Genomic DNA, 25,067 nt, shown 5'->3' on the forward strand with positions numbered 1-25,067 from the left:
ACGTTCAAGTCTTCAAGAACTGTTCGTTTGCCAGTTCAGTTTCCCAACTGAGGCGCGTCACTGAGCGTCTCACCGCCATGCGCAAAAAGGCTAGGCAGAAGTGTAGGAGGCAGCGTGGCGCTTTCGGGAGGGGTCTGGGGAGAGTCTAGCCTTCGCTTTTCTACCCTGGACATCTCAGGTGACCGGGCAACGGCCCGGCAGGCCCGGCAGGCCCGGCTGCCGGGCCGCGAGCCCCTCACTCCATTCTTGGGTACGCCTGGAATCTTCAGCTGACAGCCCCGTTCCGGGGCGACGAGAGCCAGAGGCCAACGTCGGGCGGGACCCGGCGCCATGACTGGGTCGGTCCCAGGCACATCGCGACGCTCACCCTAAGGGATCCGCGAGCATGCCACGGTTTCCGGGCGAGAGGAGGAAATCACTCCGGGAACCCCAAACCCCTCCTTTGAAACCAAAGCAGAGATAGCGTCCCCGTTGCCACGGAGACAGGTCTATCTGTGACGTCACTTCCTCCGAGCTGTCTGGCCTCCAGACTGTTGAGAGGAAAAGAGGAAAACTGAGCAACAGCCACGACTGTGGACGCGAGCGTCTCTAGTGTGCGCATGCGCCCGCTCAGCGGCCTGCTTCTATTTATGTGGGGGATCCAACATGGCGGCTGCGGCGACCCTGGCGATGGCGGTGGAGCCCATCAGAACGTAGTAGCGGAGACAGGGACCCGGTCCGCACTCACGGTGGCGTCCGCGGGGACAGCTGAGGGTGCTGGAGGGAAGAAAAGTGACGGAGAGCGGAAGGAAAGGCGGGCAGGCACGCCGTGCGGCGTCGAGGCGAGAGCCGGCTCGAGCGAGCGCCGAGGGCCAGAACAGTGGGGATGGCGGAGCCGCGCAGAGTCGCGTTCATTAGCCTGTCACCGGTGAGGCGGCGCGAGGCCGACTTCGCGGGCGCGGAGCGCGAGCCCCCCCGACTGGAGCCGCAGCCGTACCGCGAGCCGGCCCGGGCGGAGCCGGCCCCCCGCGCTGACGCGCAGCCCCCGGCGCGCGACAAGCCGCTCCCCCAGCGCGAGGTCAGCCGCGCCGAGCCGCCCATGGCGCTGCAGCGCGAGCCCCCGCGGCCCGAGCCGCCGCCGCCGCCGCCGCCCCTGCAGACTCCCCCTCCGCGGGAGTCGGCTTCCCGAGCGGAGCCGCCGCCGCGACCGCCGAAGGAGACGGTTCGCCTGGAGCTGGTGCTCAAGGACCCCACGGACGAAAGCTGCGTGGAGTTCAGCTACCCGGAGCTGCTGCTGTGCGGAGAACAACGGGTACAGAGGGTCCCTCCCTCCCGGCCGCCCCACAGCCCGGGCGCCTCCGGACCCGCCGCCTGCCCGGGCTGCTCTGCACTTCGCTCGCCCCGGGGGTGGGGTGGCGGGGGCCGGGCGGCTAGACGGGGCGGGAGCTGCGCGGCTCGGCCCACCTGGGTGGCCGAGGCTGCCCCTTCCACACCGCGCCGAGCCGGTTTTCCTGTGCACCTTTCGAAACCTCAGCTTTTTCCTCCTTTTCCTTTCTGTTCCCCACACCAAATCCCGAGGCCCCGCGAGCCGGGCGGCTAGCTTCTTGTGGCACTTCAATCTGTCGTTCCGGTAGAAGGGAAGCGAAAAAAAAAAAAAAACCTTGGGGGGACACGCCCCCCGGTCTGAAGCGGAGAGATTGTGTGACCCCTTCTCGGCTCATCCTCATCCTTCCTCAACTCAGCTGTAACCGTGCGCCAGGGCTGCTGAGATGGGCTCGTGGCCGGGTGGTTTATTTTCCTTGATTGAAGGGGATTTAAGAGAAATTAAACATTTTCAGAAACTAATGGTTCCACGTTAGGAATGAAAAAGTGGATTCGTAATGTGGTTGCACTTGTGTTGGTAAATATTGTTAGCTTTGTGTGTGTGTGTTGAGATTGTGCATATTGTCTTTGAATGGAAAGGTCTCCTGTCTTATTCGGTGGCTCTCCAGTCATATTATTTGAGTGGCTCTCATTAGTTCGAATTGGGAGCATTTGCCAGTTGTAGTTTTCTGGAGAATGACGGAAAAAACATTCGCTTTGAATTAAAAAAAAAAAAAAACTTAGGAAAATACATCGGTATGCTCTTGAGGGGACCGGTGAACAATGGGATTAGGACAGCGGTTTGTCGGTGATTGTAATTTTTATTGTTGTGGGTTGGTGGTTGGTGATCTTTAGAAGGGGGAGATGGGAGAGAGAGAGACAGAGACAGGCAGACAGACATTGCCCTCTTGTTTAGCGACTATGCTCTTTATTAGGTTGGGCTTTCTATTGGACTCCAGAATGCATTAGTTCCTTTCAACTGTCTTCGTTGTTGTAGTGGATTACTCTTTAGTCAAAAGTCTCATATTGAGTAATATCATAAGTCTGTGTTCATTTTGTGCCAGATAATCCTTTGATGGCTAGTTACAAGTATTGTGTGGCCATCATTACTAAATGTTTTCAGAGAAAGTGAATTTTTTAGGGATAGAGACCTTTGGTTACTTCCACATAATATTTTATCCTGTGGACTCAATTCATTCATAACTCTTTGTTTTTATAATATAAATGTCATCTTTTTGTCTATTAAATTGGAGCATTTTCAAAAAAAACTTACCCTTGATTTGCTAATATAAGTAGGTGTACAGTTTTTACAATTTGCCTAAGTTAAGGATGCAAAACATTTTGTAGCCCGATATGCTAGTCTGTGACCTCAGCACGCTGGAGTCTGGGGTGGAGGATGGAGAGTTCAGACAACATAGTGAGAACCTGCCTCCAAAAAAACAAAAATTGGGCGACAAATGGCTCAGCAGGTAAAGGCACTTGCTGCCAAACCTAAAGACCTGAATTCTGCCCCCAGTATCCACATAGTGGAAGGAGAGAACCATCTTCTGCAATTTGTACACACACACACAAATAAGTATAATAAAATAGCAAGACAAAAGCCATTTTTAGGTAAAAATACATAATGCTAGTTAGTGTTTTGTCATTGTGCAAATATATAGGAAATACCTACCTACACTAACCTAGATGTTTTGTTTTGAAACAGGATTTGTGTAGCCCCAGCTGTCCTGGAATTCACTTTGTAGACCAGGTCTTCAACTCAGATCCCTCTGCCTCCTGAGCTCTGGGGTCAAAGGTGTGCACTTTCCTGCCAGGCTAACCTAGGTGCTTTAATCTGTTTTTAGCTATATCATACTTAAATTTAACCTACTGTATAGGCTCTGGGGTATTTACTTTTGTGTATGTGATCTTTCCTTGACCTTAAAAGCAATGTTTGGCATATGGCTATACTGTTATATTCTGTGGGACATATGAATTAGGTTTAATTGGCATTTTCTCATATATTCAACCATATATCTTTTCTTTGTAATTGCACAAAAGAATTTATTGTTTTTTAGCATGGTATACTTTTGTAGGAAGAGTTGCCACATTTTCCTATGATTAGTCCCATTTAACATATTATTTAAGAATGTGTAAAATACACTTCTGTAAGTGGATTGTGATGGTTCCATAAAGAGAGCATAGGAGTGACCAGCTAGAGAATGTCTGGAAAGTGGTGATCCCAAAATGTCCTCCTTTGGGAAGTCTGTTCTTTTTTTAATGCCGAGAATGAAGCCAAGGGTGTTGAACATGCCAGGCCAGGGATGTGCCGTATTATTGACATGACTCCAAGTACCTTCCCTCCTTTGCTTTTGAGACAAGATAATTTTAAGTTGGTCAGGCTGGCCATGAGTTAATTTGTAGCCCCTATTGGCCTTGAATTCATGATCTTCTTGTTTCAGATTTCTGAGTAGCTGGGATTTCAGTCCTGTACCACTAAGACTGGTTCAGATTAATTTATTTTCCAAAGTAACTTTAATTTTGAGTTACTATAATTAAATAGTGTACCTTAGTAGGCTAAGTCAAATTTAAAAAAAAAATCTCAATTTTTAAATAGCTGTATGTCAGCGAACAAGATTTGTCAACTGAAAGTTGGGCTGTTTAAAACAGTATGTGTAAATACCATCTGCGCTGGGGTACGTTTAAATAAGCCCCCTCCCTACCTCCTAAATGAAGTGTGCAATCCCAACTAACAGATATACAGTTGGAATTTTTTTATATTTATGAGGAAAAGTATATTTTGGCCAACTCTAACTAGCAAGATCATACGCAGGTTAGGTCAGCCTTTTGATTTGTTTTTTCTTTGTGGTATTGGTGCCATAACTGTGGTTCAGGAGGTGCCTGAGACATTGGAGTCATCCCTGCCCTGAAAGATGAGTTTGTTCCTCATTGCCAGCGATAGTGCATTACAAAGCCTGTTTTGGACTTGACAAATACATAAGAAAAAAGTTCAGTTCTTAGCAAAACAAGAAATCAGATAACCTGAGTACCCATTTAAGAACAAAATGAATGAAATGTTTCTGCTAAGAGAAAACCTGTGATAACAGTGGTGATGCCTGCACTGTAACAGAACTCTGGTACTCCTTTGTATATGTTGGATAAAACCTGTAAAGGATTTGACCTGCTGCTAGGATCAAAGGACAGAATCATCGAATTGATATCACACCTAGGTAGCTGACAACTTGCAATTTGTTACACCTGGATGGGGGAGATTCTTGAGTTTTTACTGGGAAACGAGATGGTTCTTTGTTGGTGTTTGTTGCTTTAAAGGAAGGTCTCACTGTGTAGCCCAGGTTGGCCTCAAATTTCTGTCAGACTTTGTACCTCAGCCTCACTGAATACTGGGATTGCTAACATTATTCTTAACTGTAAAGAAGTGAGTCTGTTTTAATTTTATAGAGCACATGTAAATAAGAGATAGATTTTGATTCCTGTATTAAGTACACAGAATATTTTAGAACAGGTTGGGCATGGTAATACTCTTTGTATCAGGATACTAAGGCAGGATTGTGACTACCCCAGACTGTGTAGTGAAATCCTGTCTTGAAAACAAATTTAGAATATTTTAAGGTGATTTCTTAGTTAAAATAATATAAATCTTTGTGCATATATATATATATATACACACACATATATATACACACATGAGTTATATATATAAATAAGTCAGGCTGGGTTGGAGGTAAAGCTCAGTGGTAGAGCTTTTGATTAGCAGCATATGAAAGGCTCTGGGTTCAGTAAAAGTCCCCCTCAGAATAAGGACCTAATATTTGGGATACACAGTGATGGGAGGGAAGATGCTGATTGCTTCAGTCAGTTCCACCAGCTTCAGACAACTGCTGTACCCTATTTAATGCTTACTCTCCCTACCAGTCTTATTTTGCTAGTTGTTTTATATTTTTCATTCACAGTGCCAATTAGGATAAGAAAGTCTATCAGTATTCATTATTACATTTAAAATTTGATTCTAAAATCCACTCCTTAAAAATCTTAAGTCTCTCTTTATTCTGATGTACCAGGGAGGATGAACCCTTCTGCCTTCATCCTGTCCATGTTTCCCTATCATGTTTTGTGTGTCAGTCTTTATAGTTAGGATGAAGCGCCTTAGTTCCAAATTCAGTTCTTTGCCCTGGTTGTAATACATTTTCATTTTTAATTATTTAAAGCTGCTACATCAGTTTGAAAAAATTAACCCTTTAAAACCTTTACTTTCAGATGTACACTTTTAATCCCAACATTAGAGAGAGAGAACCAGAAGAACCTCTGAGTTGGAGGCCATCCTGGTCTATGTAGTAAGTTAGGTCATCCAAGATTATGTAAAAGACCCTGTGTCCAAAAAACAAGACAGGCAAACAACAAAACTAGATTTAGTTTCAAAGTAAATTTTAAAAAATTAGATAAAAATAGTATTTTTTTTAAAGTAGCTCTTACCTTTTTTGTACATTGAAAAGCAAGCATATAAAACACATCTGCTAAAATATACAGGTATATGTAAGACTGGCAACCTGAACTCAATCCCCACAGTCCACAGAAAGATGCAAGGAAAGAACCAGCCTGATGAAATAAAGTTGCCCTTTGACCTCCACATGTATGCACATGCTCACTCATCCCCACCGTGCAGCACACAATAATATTTTCATTTTTAAAAATATGCTCATTGTGTGTGTGTTTGTGTTTTAAATTATATTTTAGAACAATGCTTCATTCTACAGTGTTAGAAGGAAGCCATGATGAGATATTGAACTTTTTGACTTTGTGTATTCCTTGAATTGATATCCATTGACAGGAGGTAGATGATACTGAAATTATTGATTATTAGTCTCAGCAGAAAGCCAGGACAGCTGCAAATACTTTAATAATAACTTGTAAGCATATAATGAATCCTGATTCTATAATTGAATACCGTTTTAGGGATATTAAATGGCTGAATTAGTCTTTTTTAGGGATAATATCAAAATAAAATGTATGTTTTCATTTTTACCTACTGTTAGTTTTGGGGAGAGATTGCTTTATTTGGGGTGGGATCATTTTTCAAGTGGAGTCAATTTAGATTGTTAACTTCTTGACCATCAAAAAAATGTACAGTGTGTGAAAGTCTATTAGCTGCAGATACTTTCCTCCTGTGTACCATCATTTTAAAAAATAGATTTTAATGCTTTTGACCTATTTGTTTATATCAAGAAAAATTGACTCATTGAAATTTAAAGATAACCAGGCAGTGGTGGTGCACGCCTTTAATCCCAGCACTTGGGAGGCAGAGGCAGGTAGATTTCTGAGTTCAAGGCCAGCCTTGTCTACAGAGTGAGCTCCAGGACAGCCAGGACTACATAGAGAAACTCTGTCTCGAAAAACCAAAAAATAAAAAATAAAAAAAATTTAAAGATATATTCTAGTCCGGAAAACAATACAATGGATGTTGTTAGGAAGTATATAATACCGAGAATATCTATATGTTATGCTATTAAATGTTTAGTTATACTGAACTGTAGTTGGTATATGATTAGTACATGGCAGTATAGTCGAAGTAGTACTAACACTTGCATTTCTTTCCTATTTCCTTTGAATCAGAAGAAACTTGTTCATACAGAAGATCCATTTACTGATGAGCATAAGGAGAGGCAAGAAGTGGAAATGTTGGCTAAGAAGTTTGAAATGAAATATGTGAGTACAATAATGTTCACCTAGGTAATTTTACCCTCTTGGCCTGTTTTCTTTGTGCAGCTAGTTGGGAGGGCCTATAAATAGCAACTGCTTACTTATCTTGATCGCGCAAATTGAAGCTGAATGAATGGTTTTGACAGCCAGACAGTTTTACAGGTTTGTCCTGACTGTATTAGTAGTCTGCATTCATTATAGTCGGTCTTTCTAGAATCTAAACAGTTTGCTTAACAAATCTTACAATAAAAAACTGTAAGGTAAGTAATATTTACTTTATTTATAGGTGAAGAGAAGAGGCTCTAAGTGTTTGGTCCATGGTCACACAAGGTCAAGAATAGGCACACATCCATCTGTGTGTATCTCTAGCTCTGTCTCCCTACCACTGTTGTGGAGAACTGTTTTTTTGTTTTTTGTTTTTTTTTTTTTTTTCCTTGGTTTTTCAAGACAGGGTTTCTCTGTGTAGTCCTGGCTGTCCTGGAACTCACTCTGTAGACCAGGCTGACCTCGAACTCAGAAATCCGTCTGCCTCTGCCTCCCAAGTGCTGGGATTAAAGGCGTGCGCCAACACCACCGCCCAGCGGAGAACTGTTTTTTTAATATGGCAGTTTATCAGCCTTCTTCCCTTTTAAGAGAGTACTTTAAGAGAAGTGCTTTAAACTGTACTTCTAAGCCTTATGGATCAGAATGAGTATGAAACTTCTTTATGTCATATTTACCTTAAATATTCTTTGTATATCCTTTAGTCCATGCAACAATATATTCTTATTTTAATAAAAATATAACTATATTATAAAAGTATAATATAATTTTTTGTATAACATTTCCTTCAGTTTTAAAAATATATGCCAGACCGTAGAAAGCTCTACTCCTATGTCTTGTTTATTCTCTGGCTTTAACTACTCTTGTGAGTTGAGAAGTGAGGCTGTACTTCTGGTTCCTCTGTGAGTATTAGAAATGCTTCACGGAGATGGGCTATCAGTATTCACTGGCCTTGCCATTCCTGTTGTCCTCTAAGTGTAACTTGAATTAGAGTTGATACTTGTTGGCTCCTACATGAGAGAAATACCAGAATACAGTAGAGTTTGAGTCAGGTTGTAAGCCACTCTTTGCCACCAACAAATTGTGCCCTTTGGGTGAAGTGGTTTTGCTCTTTAAGACCCAGCTTTCATATCTATAAATGGAGTTTGGGGGTTTTTTTTAGAGTCCTTCTGGGTATACATTCTGTGGCTCTTCACTAAAACAGATGAACTGGTAAGTGCTCTAAAAGAAAAGTTACCCAGAAGTCCATACCAATTTGTAGTGAGGTCTTTTCTGGTTGTCCTTGTTGTTTTAAGATAGTCTCACTCTGTAGCCGAGGGTGGCCTGAAAGTCATGATCTTCCTTTTTCTATCCCCTGAATAAGGTTTCAGATATTGAGGCTAAATATCCTAGGTTCTGGCTGTTTAAGATAGTTTCTAGGTGTTGCATGTCAGAGCAGGGAACAAGGTTCATTTTAACGGATTTAGACTTGTTCTCTTAGTTTGGTGTAGGACATAATATAACTTGTGATGCCCAAAAGATTACTTTGGGTGATTTCGCTACCTTTGGTACCACATGTGTCTTGGTAACTCCCATTTCTAGAACTGGGTGTAAATTCAGTAGTCTCTGTGAAGGTGTCCAACACAGTGCCTAGTGCCTCACATGAGACTCAGTTAACTTTGATTCTGAGCAACTCCTTGCCAAGCATTTACTACCACTGATGAAGTACAGCTTTAAAGTCTTCCTCTACCTTTGAGACTTGGAATATCAGTATTCATGCATGTATCAGTGTCCTAATAGCTTCAGGGTGTTTATTTTTTGTTTTTTAAGGGAACAATGATAAATTTAGAGGTCCTGAAACCAATCCGGGATGTCAAGGGTTGAGTGCATATTAAAATCATAAATGCTCTTTTAAAAACTCTAAGGGAGTGGGTAGTCTTAAAGGGAAAAGAAATCCTTGCTCAAACAGTACTTTTTTGTTTAATTCTGATCATTTGCTTTGTTGAGCCATTTTTATTATGTAGCCTCTGAGCTAAATAAAATTTCAATGTCTTTAAATCCCAGACATATTGTGAAACAGCAGTTTTAGGACATGTGGAAGATCTTACACCCATAAGTGATGGTTATCAAAGTGTGTGCTAATGTTTCTGTGCTGGTAATTGTTTCCGTTGATTTAAAACTGTAGGCTTTTTATTAGAAGGTTGAAACTAGCATGGATATAAAAAGATAGTTCTAGGGGACTGGAGTAGAAATTGAGATGCTTTGTAATCAGGATATTTTCTTCTGGTTGTAAGCCCAGTCTTACCAATTAATGTCCTGCTTGCTTTGTCAGCCATACATGATCAGTGAATGTTGATGCTTTGTTCTGTTGACTATCACAGAGGTATGGAGGTCCTGTCTTAGGAATAGCTTGTTTGTTTTTCAGTTTACTAATGGACTCATTCAGGATTGGCTTGAGATACTGATTATCAGGTTAAGCCAGTACTAAATGACTCAGTGCTAATGACTGAGTCATCATGAAGGAGTACTTAGAAAAAGAACTTTAGCCGGGCAGTGGTGGCACATGGCTTTAATCCCAGCACTTGGGAGGCAGAGGCAGGTGGATTTCTGAGTTCGAGGCCAGCCTGGTCTACAGAGTGAGTACCAGGACAGCCCAGGCTACACAGAGAAACCCTGTCTCGAAAAACCAAAAAAAAAAAAAAAAAACCAAAAAAAAAAACCCCAAAAAAAAACCAAACTACAAACAAAAAAGAAAGAAAGAAAAAAGAAAAAGAACTTTAAAAGGGTTCTTTATTTGAGACGTGACAAAATGGAAGTAAATTTTGATTTTTATAAGGTCTACTTAATGGGTAAATTATACAGTATAAAAAGATTCAGAAAATTATGAATTAAGATTGCATTGTAGGGCACAATCTTTCTAAAGATACTGAAAAAGAGAGTGATTCAAAATAGGTTTGTCTACCAGGGAGGGCACATTGCCAATCTGTCTTGAGTTCCTTTAGGTAATTTTTAATGTTTAAAATTCACAGTGCATATGTTCCTTTTGGGCATCTGTTGAATGTGTTGTTCCAAGGCAGAAATGGTGGTGCACGCTTGTAATCTTAGTACTTGGATGGTGAGATAGGGAGATAACAAGTTTTGAGAACTGTCTGGGCTACATAGCAAGTTCCAGCTTTGGGACTGGAATTACAGATGGGTATAAACCACCTTGTGGGTACTAGACTCAAACCGCCTGGGTCCTCTGCAAGAGCAACAAATGCTCTTAACTGTATGAGCCATCTCTACAACCACCTGTTTTTAAACTTAAAAAATGATATATGTATGTATTTTATGTGGTGTGTGTTTGAGTGTGCACATTCACATTTCTGTGTGGATACCCAAGGACAATTTATGGAGTCTGTTTCCCCTACTCATGTGGATCTCTGAGGAGTCAGACTTTCTTGTCTGGCTTGGCAGCAAGTGTCTTTACCACTGAGCCATCATTGTTGGTCCTCAGATGTTTAATAAATATTCATAGTGTCATTAACCTGAATTTTAGATTTAACAAACTGCTTCTCTTAGTCCTTATACCTAGCCTTTTGTTTTTAATGGCTATTAACATTGAATGAGCATGTCATAGTTATATTGTTTATATTTATATCATTTGATGCTGTTATTGATAGGGTTTTTATGAGATTTCAGATTAATATAATAGTCAAAGCTTTAGTTAGCTCCTTTTGATAATCTTTTTAAGATTGACACTTAAAAGGATTCACACCTATTTAACAGTACTGCTCTTCTGCTCCAGTGAGCGCTAACAATTAACAACAGTCATTTTTAGTGGCAACAAGCTGGTAACCTTGACTAGACACATATGTTCCTAAGTCAAGTTACCAATAACTGTTTGTTCTTCTGTGTTTGCTCATCACAACAGACTATTTGTTGTTTGTTTTGTTTTTAGATTTCCCCAAGAAAATTATACTTATCTAATTGAACCTTGTGCCTCTGCCCTGAAAGTATCTGCTGAGCAGTGGCTGTGTTGGGTGTAGTTGTGACTTTAATCAGTATTCTAGAGAAAAATTTAAAGTCTGTCAGAGCTGTGAGAGAGATGAGTCCGTGAGGAGTACATGTCCAAAGAAAGGGACAAATGAGGGAAGATGAGTGCATGTGCTTAAGAAGGGATGTCAAGGGACCAAAAAGTTCATGTGGGAAAGTTATGAGAGAAAGATGGGTAGGCAATTGGATGTTGCATGCAGAAACCCTTGAACTTGTGAGTATTAAGGCCTTTGGATTTGTCTTCAAGTAGCATATTTCTGAGGCAGGATTATAGGAAGTGATATGCTTGAACTATTGATCAGATGTAATAAGGGTTAACATGAGGGAAATGAGATTAGCCAAGGGATTGAATACATTTAGGTAAATTCAAATTAGAATGGAAAGGAAGCTGGAGACGTGACTAAGTCTGTGAGCAAAGGTTCATGGGAGACAGACTTGAGGTAAAAATAATAATTCTTGGTTTAACCCCAGCTCTGGCAAAAATTTCAAAGTTAAAAGGGAGAGATTGAGAAGGAAGGAAAGTAGAGAACTGAAGACAGACTTTGAAGGTTAGAATTACTGAGGTATAGTTTAATTACAACTCCTCAATTTTTTATTGTGCAACTTAGTGAGTTTTAATAGAGGCATGCAGTCTGTAAGTGTCACTACAGTCATGGCGTAGGCCAGTTTTATCTCCTCATAAAGTTTCTTTGTATATCTTGGCAGATAGTCCTCTATCACTAGCCCAAGCCCTGGCAACCTCTGGGCTGTTTTTGTTTCTATAGGTTTTTGTTTTTGTAGAATTTCCTGTAAATGAACCTTGTCTGTGTGGGGCTTTGGTTTAACATGGTCTTTGAGAGTCATCTGTGTGTCTCATGTGCCAGGGGTCTTCCAGTGTTTTATTCATTTCAGCACATGAAGGACATTGTACTGTTTTCAGAGTTTGAGGTTTTTATTTATTTTTATAAAATAAAGTTTTCTGGTTTTTGTTCATGTTGAGGTCAGAGGACAACATATAGGAGTTGTTTTCCCTCCTCTGCCTTGTAAGTTCCAGGGACCAAGCTCAAGTCTTGGCTGCAAAGCCATATTCAGACCCATCTTACTAGGCCCCACTTTTAGTTTTACACTACCATACATAAAACTGCTCCAAAGAAATCACAGAATACATTTTATATTAACATACATTTTAGTCTGGGTGTGGTGTCTCAGGCCTGTAACCTTAGCACTGAGGCTGAGGCAGGAGGATTGGCCCAATTTGAGGCAGGGCTTCACTGTGTAGCCCTGGCTGTCCCAGAACTGGCTCTGTAGACCAGGCTGGCCTTGAACTTTGAGATCCATCTGCCAATGCCTCCCGAGTGCTAGGATGAAAGATTTGCATGGTCACCATCGCCAGTGTCTGGCAAGGTAACTTATCTTAAAAAAAAAAAAAAGCAATCACTTACTGCCGAGCCAGGATGGCCTGAGTTTGGCCCCTGGAGCCTACCTGGTGGTAGAAGAAAGCCAGTGTTCACAGCTGTCATCAGGCTTCCACATGCATGTTGCAGACCCATACAGAAATAATACATGGAAAAAGAAAAAGACCATACAGTTTTTACTGTGCAGTCTGTTTCATGTAGTATGCATGTTGGTGTTTGTTCTATATTAATGTGTGTGTGAAGGCTAGGTGTGTGTGAAAGAACCTTACTTTTTTGAGACAGGCTCTTCCTTTGCATTGGCTAGTAGCCAGTGAGCTCTGGGATCTGTCTCCCTCTTCCACCCTGCACTGATGTTGCATACACATACTGTTGTGCCCATTCTCACAGAGTGGCTGTTGAGTTTGTTCTTTGTAGTCCTGCCAGCTCCTGGAGTCCTGGAGCTCCATATGTAGACCATACTGGACTCAAACTCACAAAGATCCTCCTTTTCCTTCTGAGGGCTGGGATTAAAGGCATGTGCCACCATGTCTGGCTTTTATATGTATATATGTGTGGTTGGTTTTGGTTTGTTTGTTTTTTTGTTTCTTTGGGCCAAGGCTAATTTCAAACTCAAGATCTTCCTGTTCCTGCTGGGATTTTAAGTGTGGATTTCACACGAGGCTATTAGACCCCTTTGTGCCTCCACAAGTGAAATAGGAGAAGTTCAGTTTGTCTACATCCTTGTTAACACTTGCTGTTATCACTTTTAATGGTATCAGGTAATGAAGTATGTGTGATCCAGAGTAGGTAAAAGCATGCCATACCATGCATGTGGAGATCAGGAGGACGAGTCTTTGGAGTCATATTTCTCTTGCCATGAGTGAAGTCTGGGAATTGAATTGTGCAAGTGCCTCTAACCTCTGAGCCATCTTGCTAGCTAGCTAAGTACACTACATATAAAACCATGGGTACTGTTTGGGGGAAGCCAATCTGGAGACATGTGGCAGTGTGGACACTGATTTGAATTCAGACATTGAGTTGAATGCTCTAGCTAAAAAGTGACCCCCATGGGCTCTGTAACATCTCTTAATTTTCTTTTTCTAGATACAAATAAGTCTTTCTAAACTGTCTTAGTTTGGGTTGTATTGCTGTGAATAAACATCGTGACCACAACAACTTTTATAAAGGAAAATACTTAATTGAGGCTGGCTTACAGTTTCCAGAGGTTTAGTCCATTATCATCGTCATGGTAGGAAACATGGACATGCAGGCAGATACGGTGCTAGAGAAGGAGCTAAGAGTTCTATATCTTGATCTGCAGGCAGCAGCAGGAGACCGTGTCACATTGTCCAGGCTTGAACTTTTAAGACCTCAAAGACACTTCCTCCAGCAAGGCCACACCTCCTAGTAGTACCACTCCTTATGACCAAACATTCAAACAAGTGTGTCTGTGGGGACCATTTCTATTCAAATCACCACAGTAACCACTGACCAGTTAGCTCTCCTTCCTGAGCTTTGGTGTGTTTTCATTTGTGGAATGTGAAATAAAAGATGGACGTGCTCAGTGTCTGATGCGAATGGTAGCTGTTGTCATCATGATCTAGTTACATAATTAGGGGAGTTAAGTACAGATTTTGTTCCTCCACTAACTGGTGACATTGTGATCACTATACTTTTTTTTCTCGTTTAACTGGATTTGTTCCCCATATGGTAGCCAAGTGGTTTCACTCAAGGGCTCCCACAAGTGTTTAGTTTCATTTGTCTTGTCTAAGAATATAAATGTCTTAGGAAAGACTTGAGTAGATCATCTGTTATAAAAGACTCCATACAACCCTCACAGAATTTTCATTTTTTACTGTTTATAATTAGTGTAATCATTAATCTTTCTTTTGGCTACAGTACTATATAGTCTATAAAGGTTGGCTCACTATGTACTTGGTAAATGTCTTAATCAGATTATCTTTGTTTTTAGTTGTTTGGGAATAAGAACTTAAATTCTTGGGGCTGAAAAGATGGCTCAGTGGTTCAAAGCACTGCTACTCTTGCAGAGGACCTGGGCTCAGTTCCCAGGACCAGTATCACAGACAGCTTAGAGCTGTCCAGAACTCCACTTCCAGAGGATTCAATGCCCCCACTGGACTTTGTGGGCACCAGGTATGCTCATGGTATACCTATCAACATGCAGGTGAACACTCATGGACATAAAATAAGAATAAAAGTTTTAAAAGAACTTAAATCATTTCTGATATTTTATCATATTGCTTTCTAAAACTCACTGTGTAGAAGAGTGGCATTGAATTTCCAGTCTCGTCTCAGCCTCCCAAGGGCTGGAATTGCAGGCATGCTCTCTCTAGCTTTAATTCTTGACATGTTTTAGGTGGACTACTAGAAATAAAATCCAGGACTGCACATATGTTAAGCATGCTTTCAGCCATTGAGCTAAACCACAAGCCCCTAGCAGGTACTTAAAATCTTAAGTACTGATTTAAAATATATTTTTATAGACAATATGAAGAACTAGATAGATAGATAGATAGATAGATAGATAGATAGATAGATAGATAGATAGATAGAATGAATATAATTCTTAGTAAAATTCAAAAAATTTTAATATACTTTTTTCTTTTTTTTGTTTGGTTGATTTTTCAAGATAGGGTTTCTCTGTGTTGCCCTGGCTGTATGACTGTCTGTAAACTGGGCTGACCTCAGACTCACACAGACCCACCCGCTGGACTTGAAGGAATGTGTCACCACCACTTGGCTCCCATTTTATTTATTAATTATTCCCCACTGAGGTTTTTTTCCCCCCAGGGAGGGGCATAGATTGAGGTAGGTTAGATGTTTCAATATCAGTATGTATGGCAGACAGCATTTATTTAGAATTACCTTTGGAAGTTACTCTGAGGGTAAGCACTGCCTTAGAGACATTGTTTATAATTCAGTGTAGCCATTTTCTTTTCATTCATTTTTTTTATTTAAAAGACCAATGTAACCATCTTTAAACACTAGACTTAATTTGCATTAAAGTCAGCCCTGTGAGAACTGGAATCAAGTTCTCTTATGCTTTCTGCAAAGCCCACTGTGGCTTGGAAATAACATGTTGATAGGCCAAATCCTCTTCCTCCTCCTCCTCCTCCTCTTCACAGGATGAGGAGATGGTTCAGGGATTCATAGTTGAGCTTGACTCTGTAAATGTAAATGTAAAAATATTCAAAGTGAGGCTTAGCCGCAGATCTCATGTACTTGTTTTCCTAGTACCAGAGGAAGGCTTCTCCCCAGTTTATCCCAAGTACTTAGCCCAAGCTTATATGAAACTTTGAGAGTGTGAGTAACATTTTGTATCTGAGATAGTAACGTTTTGTATCTTTATGCTGTGATTAGCCAGGGTCAAAGTAAAGTATAACTTGAATAATGCAGTCACCAAGAACAGGTTTGTTTTGACCATTGTTTTGTTTTAGAAATATTTCATTTAAAAATAATTATAGGTTTACATGTTTCATACAGTAGAAGAGACTCTTGTGGTCATCACCCAGCTAGATACTCCCAGGGGTTATGCCTCACATAACTGCAGCCATCAAAACTGGAGGGTGGGCCTTGGCACAGGACACTTGAGAATAGGCTAGACAACAGACTTGATATGACCACTAATTCCTGTATGTGCTTGTTTTCATAGACCTGTATTCTGTGTGTACAATTACACAACATGTAAGTATAACTTTTAAGAATAGGTTTTAGGGGCTGGAGAGATGGCTTGGTGGTTTGCTGAGAGCCTGAATTTGATTCCCAGCACCCAGTCAGGTAGCTTGCTACTCTGCAACACCAGCTCCAGGGGATCTGGTGCACCCTTCTGCCTCCTGAGGACACCTACACTGTATGTATGTATGTATGTATGTATGTATGTATACATATATATGTATGTGTGTATTTACATATACATTATACACACACACTAACATACTGGTGCACTCACAAAACTAAAAGTCTTAAACAGTAAAAAAAAAAAAAGAGGTCTAGAGAAAGGTGGCTCTATGGTTAAGTCAGATCTCTTGTTTGTCTTACAGAGGATGGAGTTTGGTTCCCAGCACCCATAATTAACTCCAGTTATAGGGAATCCAGTGTTCACTTCTGGTTTCTGGGGGAACCAGGCATGTGTGCATGCACATACATATGCAGGCAGCATTCATATACATAAGATATAATATTTTTTAAAGAATGTTTTTTATTTATTGTATACGAGACACGTTGCATGCCTATTTTTGAGGATAATTTTCAGGGTTAGCGCTCTCCTTAGGCTTTTGTAGATTGATTGTTTTCTTTTGTTTCTTGGAGACAGGGTAGCCCTGGCTGTTTTAGAACTCACTGTGTAGACCAGGCTGGCCTTGAACTCACAGAGATTCATCTGCCTCTGCTTCTCTCAAGTGCTTAGATTAAAAACGTGCCACCATGTCCAGCAGATTGACTTTTTTATATTTTCCTTGGCTTTGGTCATCATGATGGCTTTGCAGAACACTGATAAGTTATTTTATAGCCTCATGGCTGAACAAAGGGTACAGGCTTTTAAATGGAAGATCACAGAGTTGACAAGTAATTTTTATTATGTCAAAGATCGATGCCATCAATTTGACTTCCCATTCATTGTTAGTGCTGACTGTGTGGTTGAGGAAGTGTTGACAGATTTTCTACCTTAGAGTTACTTTGTCCAACTTGTTCTACTCTGAAGAAGCAGTCACTAAGTGCACTTTACATGCAAAATATGGGGAGATCCTACAGAGGGTTTCTCTACAAAAATTATGTGAATTCTTCTAACAGGTCTTTTTTTTTTTTAATTTATAGAGACAGTACAGGTACTGAATAAGTCTAATGTATCTCTTCTTTGCAGGGTGGGAAAGCTCGTAAACACCGGAAGGATCGGCTACAAGATTTAATTGATATAGGCTTTGGCTATGATGAGACAGATCCATTTATTGATAACTCAGAGGCTGTAAGTAATATATCTTAAATATGACAGTAAGCTCTTGGCAGTAGACATCAAGGCAACTTAAAATATTTCAATGGATGTTTATTTGTACTTTTAAAACCTGTTTGTATAGTTTTTTTTAAACTGTAGATTTACATTTTTGTAATGTTGGCTTGTTCATGGTAAGTTGTTACTATATTGCTGTCATAGGCCAGGTTTTGGCAAACTATAAAGGGCCATGTGGTAAATATTTTAGACTGTGGGCCATATGGTGTCTCTTACAGCTCTTCTCTCGCATGAGCACAGTCATAGGGAATATGTATGTAGACTAGTGTGGCGATGTTAAGAGTAAAGCTTTACTGATAGACTGTAAAATTTAAACTCATGTAATTTTAATGCATCACAGAATATTTAATTTGATGTTTTCCCCACCACTTAAAAAATGCAAAATTTATTCTGGCAGGCTGTGTAACAAACTGTTAGGCTGAGCTTGGCCAGCAAGTCCTGGTTTGCCAACAAGATAGTAGGCCATTACTTGTAGTTTGCTGTGCTTTCAGGTCTTTCAAGAATCTCTTGAGGTTAATCAGTTGCTTATTTTCAGGTGCACAGTTAGCATTAATTCCTAGAGAAATCATTACTCCTTGCCCAAACTGAGAAGTGAAGTTTCAATAAGGACAAAAACACAGTATTACATACTGGCAATCCCAGCATTGGTAGAGAGGGGGGAGTCGGGAGCTCAAGGTCAGTCCTGAGACATAGCACATTGAGGGTGTAGTCTGGGATATATGAGACCCTGTCTAGAAACACAAGCACATGCACAGGCACTCGCTTATACACAAGCACACACATTGATACTCATACATGGGAAAAGGAATAATGTTCTAACCAAATGCTGAAAATGATTATATTAAGCTTAATCAATGGTGGAAAACATTGCTATGCTTTCTTAATTTTGTAGAATTTTATTATCTGTGTATGTATATGTATATGTGTCTTTGTATGTACCCAGGGAGGTCAGAGAGGCATTAGCTCCCTGAAGCTGAATTTCTAGACAGTTATGAGCTGCCTGATATGGATGCTGTGAATTGAAGTTGGGTCCTCTGTGAGAACAATATGTGCTTTTAACACTAAGTCATGTCTCCAGCCCTCTGTTATGTTTGTCTAAACTTACACTTACTGAATTATAATTTCTGGTTATATGGCTTAAACAAGAATTTTTTTTGTTATTAGGACTTCTTTGGTTTTATTTTTCTAGCTTTTAAAAGAATCATTTATGATGCTGGGGAGACGGCTCAGTTGGAAAGTATTTGCCATGCAAGCATGAGAACTTGAATTTAGCTCTCCAGCACCCACGAGAAGTGCTGAGCACGGGGTAGGCAGGTCCTAGGGCTGGTCACCAGGCAGTCTGAACAGACCAATGACAGACTAAAACATTTAAGATGAAGAGAAACTGAGGCAGACCCCTGACGTAGACTTGTAGCCCCCACACTCACATGCAAGGGAGGGCAGCCTCATACACGCACGTGCAGCACATGCATACATAAATCAGTGATGCCAAACCAGCAACAGAGCACAAGATGGATACTAAGTACAAGGTAAGGTATTCGCCAAATGACTCCCGCCAAGAAGTAAACATAAAACTTCTTTTGTAATCATCAAGAAAATCTGTGTCTAATAAACATTCAACCTATATATACTTGTAAAAAAAGAAACAAATATTATCATTATATGTATCTTAAATATTATTTTCTTGAAATTCAACATCTTTTAGTAGTATATATTAACACATAGATACACTTCTTTTAATGGTTGTTACAGTATATTATTTACTGATTTAGTGAAAGTAGTTTTAATTCTTAGGGTTATGTGTTTACAGGTAGTTGAGCATCTCGGGTGCATTCATCTACTTGAATAAACATAGATTCAGAATACTTTATAGAGTTCAAATAATATGGCTGGGGCAAATTGCTAGCAATGGAATTTATTGGTCATAGGGTCTCCATCCTGAAGCAAGCTTCTGGAGGTCATTTTGGAATGGCTTATAAAATAGTCCTGAAAGTTGGTGTGCTAGAGTTAAAGTTAGCTTGGCAGATACCTATAAAACTAATTAGTTTGTTGCTGTTATTGTATACCTTACTCTAGTAGTGGTATATTAAGCACCAGGCTTTATCACCAGTATGTTTTGACCAAATTCTGCAACCTGAGTTCTAGCATCCAATTTTTCTTACAAAAGGAAGATGAAATTTGGGACAACATATAAGAATCATTAGAACTCTGACTTAGTACATAAATTAAGGTTTGTCGTGTTTTGTAGTAGGTAAGGTCTATGTTCTCCCATTTTTATCTGGGTGTTAGATTAATGCCTAAGATTATGATGTCCTTTAGGATTACCATATCTTCTGGAGTACTTAATGACAGTACTTAAATATTTTATGATTTGCAAATTAGTATAGCTTTTGCGTGGTGATACAGTACTTGTTTGCATATATGGTGACAGATGGAGCTTATACTGGTAAGAGAGTGATTGGAATGATTGTCAGCTCAGTGCACACTGGATATCATGTTCCTAAATTACTTGTGGTTTCTTGGCAAGGCATATTAATTAGCAGTGCTGTTTAGAGTAGAGAACACTTACCGTTGCTAAAACTTAGCTATTGGCACATGAAGATTGGGATGTTTCTATCTAGAGTATTGACTGCTACTTGGAACTCAGTGTAGAAGTCCAAGGTTCTAGTTTTATATTAGTTCCTAATTTGACATTTGATCAGGAAAGCATATGTCAGTGTTACCTAATTTTCTGTGCAATTACTATCTATCCAGTTTCTGTGCAATTACTATCTCCCAAAGTTACTTTGAGATTAAAATAACATAAATTTAAATATGGTGATGAGTATTAACAAGTATCAAACATTAGTATTAATGCTAATATGTAGATTTAAAATTCTGACTTACCCAAAAGGAAATTCATTTATGGCCATTGCATGAACCCATACTTTTACTTAAATAGCTTCTTATAGTTAATACTGTATTTTAGAACAGATTTTTTAAAAATTCTTTTTAGGTTTCTGTTTTTTTTGGTTTTGGCTTGTTTTACTTTGAGACAGTATTTCTTTGTATAGCTCTGACTGTCCTGAAATGTAGAACAGACTGGTCTTGAACTCCGAGATCTGTCTGCCTCTGCCTCCTTCCTGAGTGCTGGGATTAAATGCATCACCCCAGCTATTTTTTTAGGGTGTGTGTGTGTGTGTGTGTGTCAGGATCTTACTGTATAGCTCTGGGTGTCTTGGAACATATTATGTAGACTAGGCTGGCCTCAGACTCAAGGAGATCTCGCTGTGCCACCATGTCTGGCTAGAACAGTTTTAGATTCATAGCAAGAATGAACAGAAGGTACAAAGAGCTTCCATATCCACTGCCCCCTGCCCCCCCCCAGAGCCTCCTTTACTATCAACATATTGTATCATGGTAGTGTACCTGTTACAGTTGGTAAACCTAATTAGTACACTGTTATCACCTAAGTTCATAGTGTGTCCCTGCTGGTATGATAGATTCTGTTGGTTCAGACAAATGTTTATTGACATATGTTCACCCTTATGACCATACAGAGTAGTTTCACTCTAAAAATTCTCTGTGCTCTGCCTGTTCATCCCTCCAGCCCTCCTGATCTCTGGCAACTCTAAAAATCTTAGTTCTTCAGTTTTGACTTTGTAGGGGAGTGGGGGGAGCAAAGGGTTGGGAGAGGACTTCTCTTAAGTAGCCCTGGTTGTCCTTGAACTTGTTCAGTAGACCAGGCTGTCCTTGAATATCTACATTACCCTTGCCTCTGCCTCCCAAGTTCTTGGATTAAAGGTGCCATCACTGCCTGGCTCAGTTTTGACTCATTTTATGTATGGTATTGGGAATCAAACCTGGGGCCTTAAGCATGCTAGACGAGTGATTCCCCCATTCAGCCATTCCCCTAGGGCTCAGTTTTGACTCTTTAAGAGTGCCTTATAATGGAAACCATATAATGAATTTTCATCTGTGATGTTTCTAATATCAATTATGATATTTGTATATGAATAAAGCAGTTTCAACTTAATTTTGCACCTAATATATGAATTATGTACCAATTTTGACCATATGACTAGTAGTTTATTTTATAATTATCTGTATGCATGTTTTGCCGGTGTGTATCTATGTGCAAAACGTGCATGCCTGGTATCTGCAACAGTCAGAAGAGATAAGATACCTGGGACTGGAGTTATAGTTTCGAACCACCATGTGGTGCTAGGAATCGGATCTAGGTTCTCTTCAAATTAGTGCTCTTAACTGCTGAGACATCTGTCTAGCCCTCACTCATATTAAAAACAACAACAAAAAAAACAAAATCAAATGGAAAAGGGTCTGTCGTAGATGATTTCATTTTTGTTGTATATGTATATGCTGGGTTTTGATATATCTTTTTTTTTAACTTGGTTTGAAGAAAATTTGAAAGCTGCTGCTTTAATAAGGATGAATTTTATAGATATAAGTTGTTGATTTGTACAGTTAGTAACATTTTATCATTGATCTTTTTTTAAAAAACTACTTAAAGATTTATTCATTTAGGTATGAGTGCTCTGTCTACATGTACACTTGCAGGCCAGAAGAGGGCATCAGATCCCTTTTACAGATGGCCATGAGCTACCATGTGGTTGCTGGGAATTGAACTCAGGATCTCTAAAAGAGCAGTCAGTGTTAGCCTCTGAGCCATCTCACTAGCCCTGTCATTGATCTTTTAAAAGTCACTCTGTTCTTTTTATAATTCAGACATAAAACAATGATAATCCAATCAAAGGACGCCTTGCTTGTATTGATTTGTTGTCAATAAGCTTTCCAAATTAAAAATCATCTATTCCCAGTGAGTGTTTATAGTCTTCTGCTACCTTATTACTAAACTGTAAAAGGACTGAGCATGTGTAACTTCCAGACGTTAATGTTTTGAGATTTGCCCAAGTTCTAGTTAGTCTTGGCAAAGGATTTAGAGCTAGGATATCTTAAGTTGTTTCATTACCTCTTAACTTTGTTTTTAGATGGCTCAGTTACGTACATACCTGTAAGTTTATTCTGAGCAGTGCTAGGGTAGAAACCCCAACAGAAGGCTTAGAGCAGTTAAGATTGCCCTCAATATCTGGGGTGCATGTTTTCCCCCATGAAGAAGTAGTTTGGTTTAGCAAACCACTTGAGAGTTGGCTGGTGACTTTACTAAAGGCACAAATTGGCATTGGATAGATTCTTACCTGTTTTCCACTTGTAAATAGTAATAATGTTTGCCTTCCCTGCCTCCCAAGGGTGTCATGAGGACCAAAGAGAATTGTCTGTGTGAAGATCTATTGAGGACTAGTAGTATTTTTCAGTATGTGAAACCAAAGATACAAGGATGTTTATGTCATCAGGTGGTCATTTTCCTTTTTCTCTCTCAGTCCTTCACTTGTCATCGGTACTCATCTTTTTCCATGAGGTATGTAGAGCAGTGCATCTAGGAAATCAAAAGAGTAGTTTATTTCTTTTCTCTCTTCATTTCACTCTTTGAAATTCAGCATAAACAAACTTTTTCCCTTTTCCATAATCTTTGAAAGGAATCAGTTAAAAAAAATCACATCATAACTTTTATGCTTAGCCTTAATAATTTTCTTCCTCCCTCCCTCCCTTTCTCTCTCTTTCTTTTTCTTCCTGAGACAGAGTCTCTCTATGTAGCCCTGGGTCTTTCTATGTAGCCTTGGATGTCCTCATACACCAGGCTGGCCTTGAACTCACAGAGTTCTACCTGCCTTTACCTCCTGAATGCTGGGACTAAAGATGTGTGCCATTATGGCTTATATTCATATAGTGACCAGTAGAATATGGATTTTCCTTGCTTGTGACAAGAATGTTTTTCTTCTTCCCATCTTTCTTTTATTTTCTTTCTTTCTTTTTGTTTGTTTGGTTTTTTGTTTGTTTTTGTTTTTTTGAGACAGAATTTCTCTGTAACAGCTTTCACTGTCCTGGAACCTGCTTTGTACACCAGGCTGACCTTGAACTCCTAGAGATCTGCCTCTCAAGCGATGGGAATAAGGGTGTGCACCACTATGCCTGCCATCTTTTCTTTTAAAGATTTATTTAAAATTTTATTTTATATGCACAGGTATTTTTTCTGAATATGTATTTGTGCATCATGTGTGCCTTGTTTCCACAGAGATCAAAAGAGGGCATTGGATCTCCTGAAATTTGAGTTAGAAATGGTTGTGAGTCACCATGTGGGTGACCCAGGGACTAGAGCCCTAGGTCCTCTGTAGGAGCAGCAAGAGGTTTAAACTGCTAATCCATCTCTCCACTCCCAAGGATGTTTTCTTTTCTTTTTTTTTTTTTTTTAAAGATTTATTTACTTTATTTATGAGTACACTGTAGCTGTCTTCAGACACACCAGAAGAGGGCATCGAATCTCATTACGGATGGTTGTGAGCCACCATGTTGTTGCTGGGATTTGAACTCAGGACCTCTGGAAGAGCAGTCAGTGCTCTTAACCACTGAGCCATCTCTCCAGCCCCCGGATGTTTTCTTTAAAAACAAAACAAAGTGTAATCTGAAGAATACCAGGCAGAGAATAGTGAGGCATCCTGGTTACTGCATCTGAGTACTGCTAGGAACAGAATGCTTCTTTTTTTTTTTTTTTTTTTTTTTCCATTCTCAAATAAACACTTTGATTGCTTAGGACTGGCCTCTATTTAATACTTGGTTTTTGTCCATCTCCACTGGGTGAAATGATAAACCTTAAACTATGGATTTTTGAGGCCTAGTCTAAGTTGGTTTCCCAGCATACTGCTTGACTGTTTATCTTTCCTTGCTGTGAGACTGTTTTCTGCTTTCCTTGAAGATGTATGCTTTACTTCTTTTGAATACTTGAAAATATATCTCTGCTTACACACAGAGGCAAGACAAAGAATTTTCTTATTCTGTATTATCTCCTTATTAGTAAGATTCCATATTGATGGGGTTTTGAAGGACTGACTTTTTATCTGAATGGTCAGTTCTCTGCTTTAATTTGTGTTGACTTTTCATTAGAGTTGCTGTCAGGAAGGGTAGAGGCAAGGAATAGTCTAAGTCCCTGGTTTGTCTGATGTGCTTATAAAAGGGACAGAGGTCAAAGATTTTTTTTTGTTTTGTTTCTGAAGTTGCTGTTTATTTCCTTATTTATTTATTTTGGGCTCGTTGGATGTGTTTTGGAACATCATCTAACAAATAAACTGCGTTCTAACAAAAAACAAAAGAATAATAGCAAGGGGAAGGAATAAAGAACAGTACCATTAGTCTTAACTCTTTATTAGTACACCATCTGTCAGGATTCTTCTGGAAACGCCTCTCTTAAATATACTGAATGATCAAAATTGCCTTTTATTCCAGATACTAACTTTTTCTAAACTTAGGCTACTCCATCAACACTTTTATTGCAGTTTTGATCTCCTCCCCGAATTTATTTTAAATCAACAATTAGTAATTGTTAATTTAATTGTTAATTTAAAATAAATATAATTTAAAACAATTTTAAATTAGTAATTGTATATATATTATGGGGTACAGTGTAACACTTTGATAATGTTCTTATTTTTAGTGATTAGACAATCACTAATTAGCCTGGATAATCACCT

General features: G+C 39.8%; 1 protein-coding gene across 1 annotated transcript in view; it reads left to right on the forward strand.

Moving 5' to 3' along the window:
* The first annotated feature begins 865 nt into the window (after positions 1-865).
* Ubn2 (ubinuclein 2) overlaps positions 866-25,067 on the forward strand; it is a 57,467-nt gene continuing 33,265 nt past the window's right edge. The window contains exons 1-3 of the mRNA XM_028768415.1: positions 866-1,291; positions 6,949-7,041; positions 17,344-17,445. Of these exons, the coding sequence (XP_028624248.1) occupies positions 866-1,291; positions 6,949-7,041; positions 17,344-17,445 (621 nt within the window). The remainder of the gene's footprint in view (positions 1,292-6,948; positions 7,042-17,343; positions 17,446-25,067) is intronic.

The sequence above is a fragment of the Grammomys surdaster genome, unplaced genomic scaffold (genome assembly GCF_004785775.1).
Source record: "Grammomys surdaster isolate TR1022 unplaced genomic scaffold, NIH_TR_1.0 186, whole genome shotgun sequence".
Lineage (NCBI taxonomy): Eukaryota > Metazoa > Chordata > Mammalia > Rodentia > Muridae > Grammomys > Grammomys surdaster.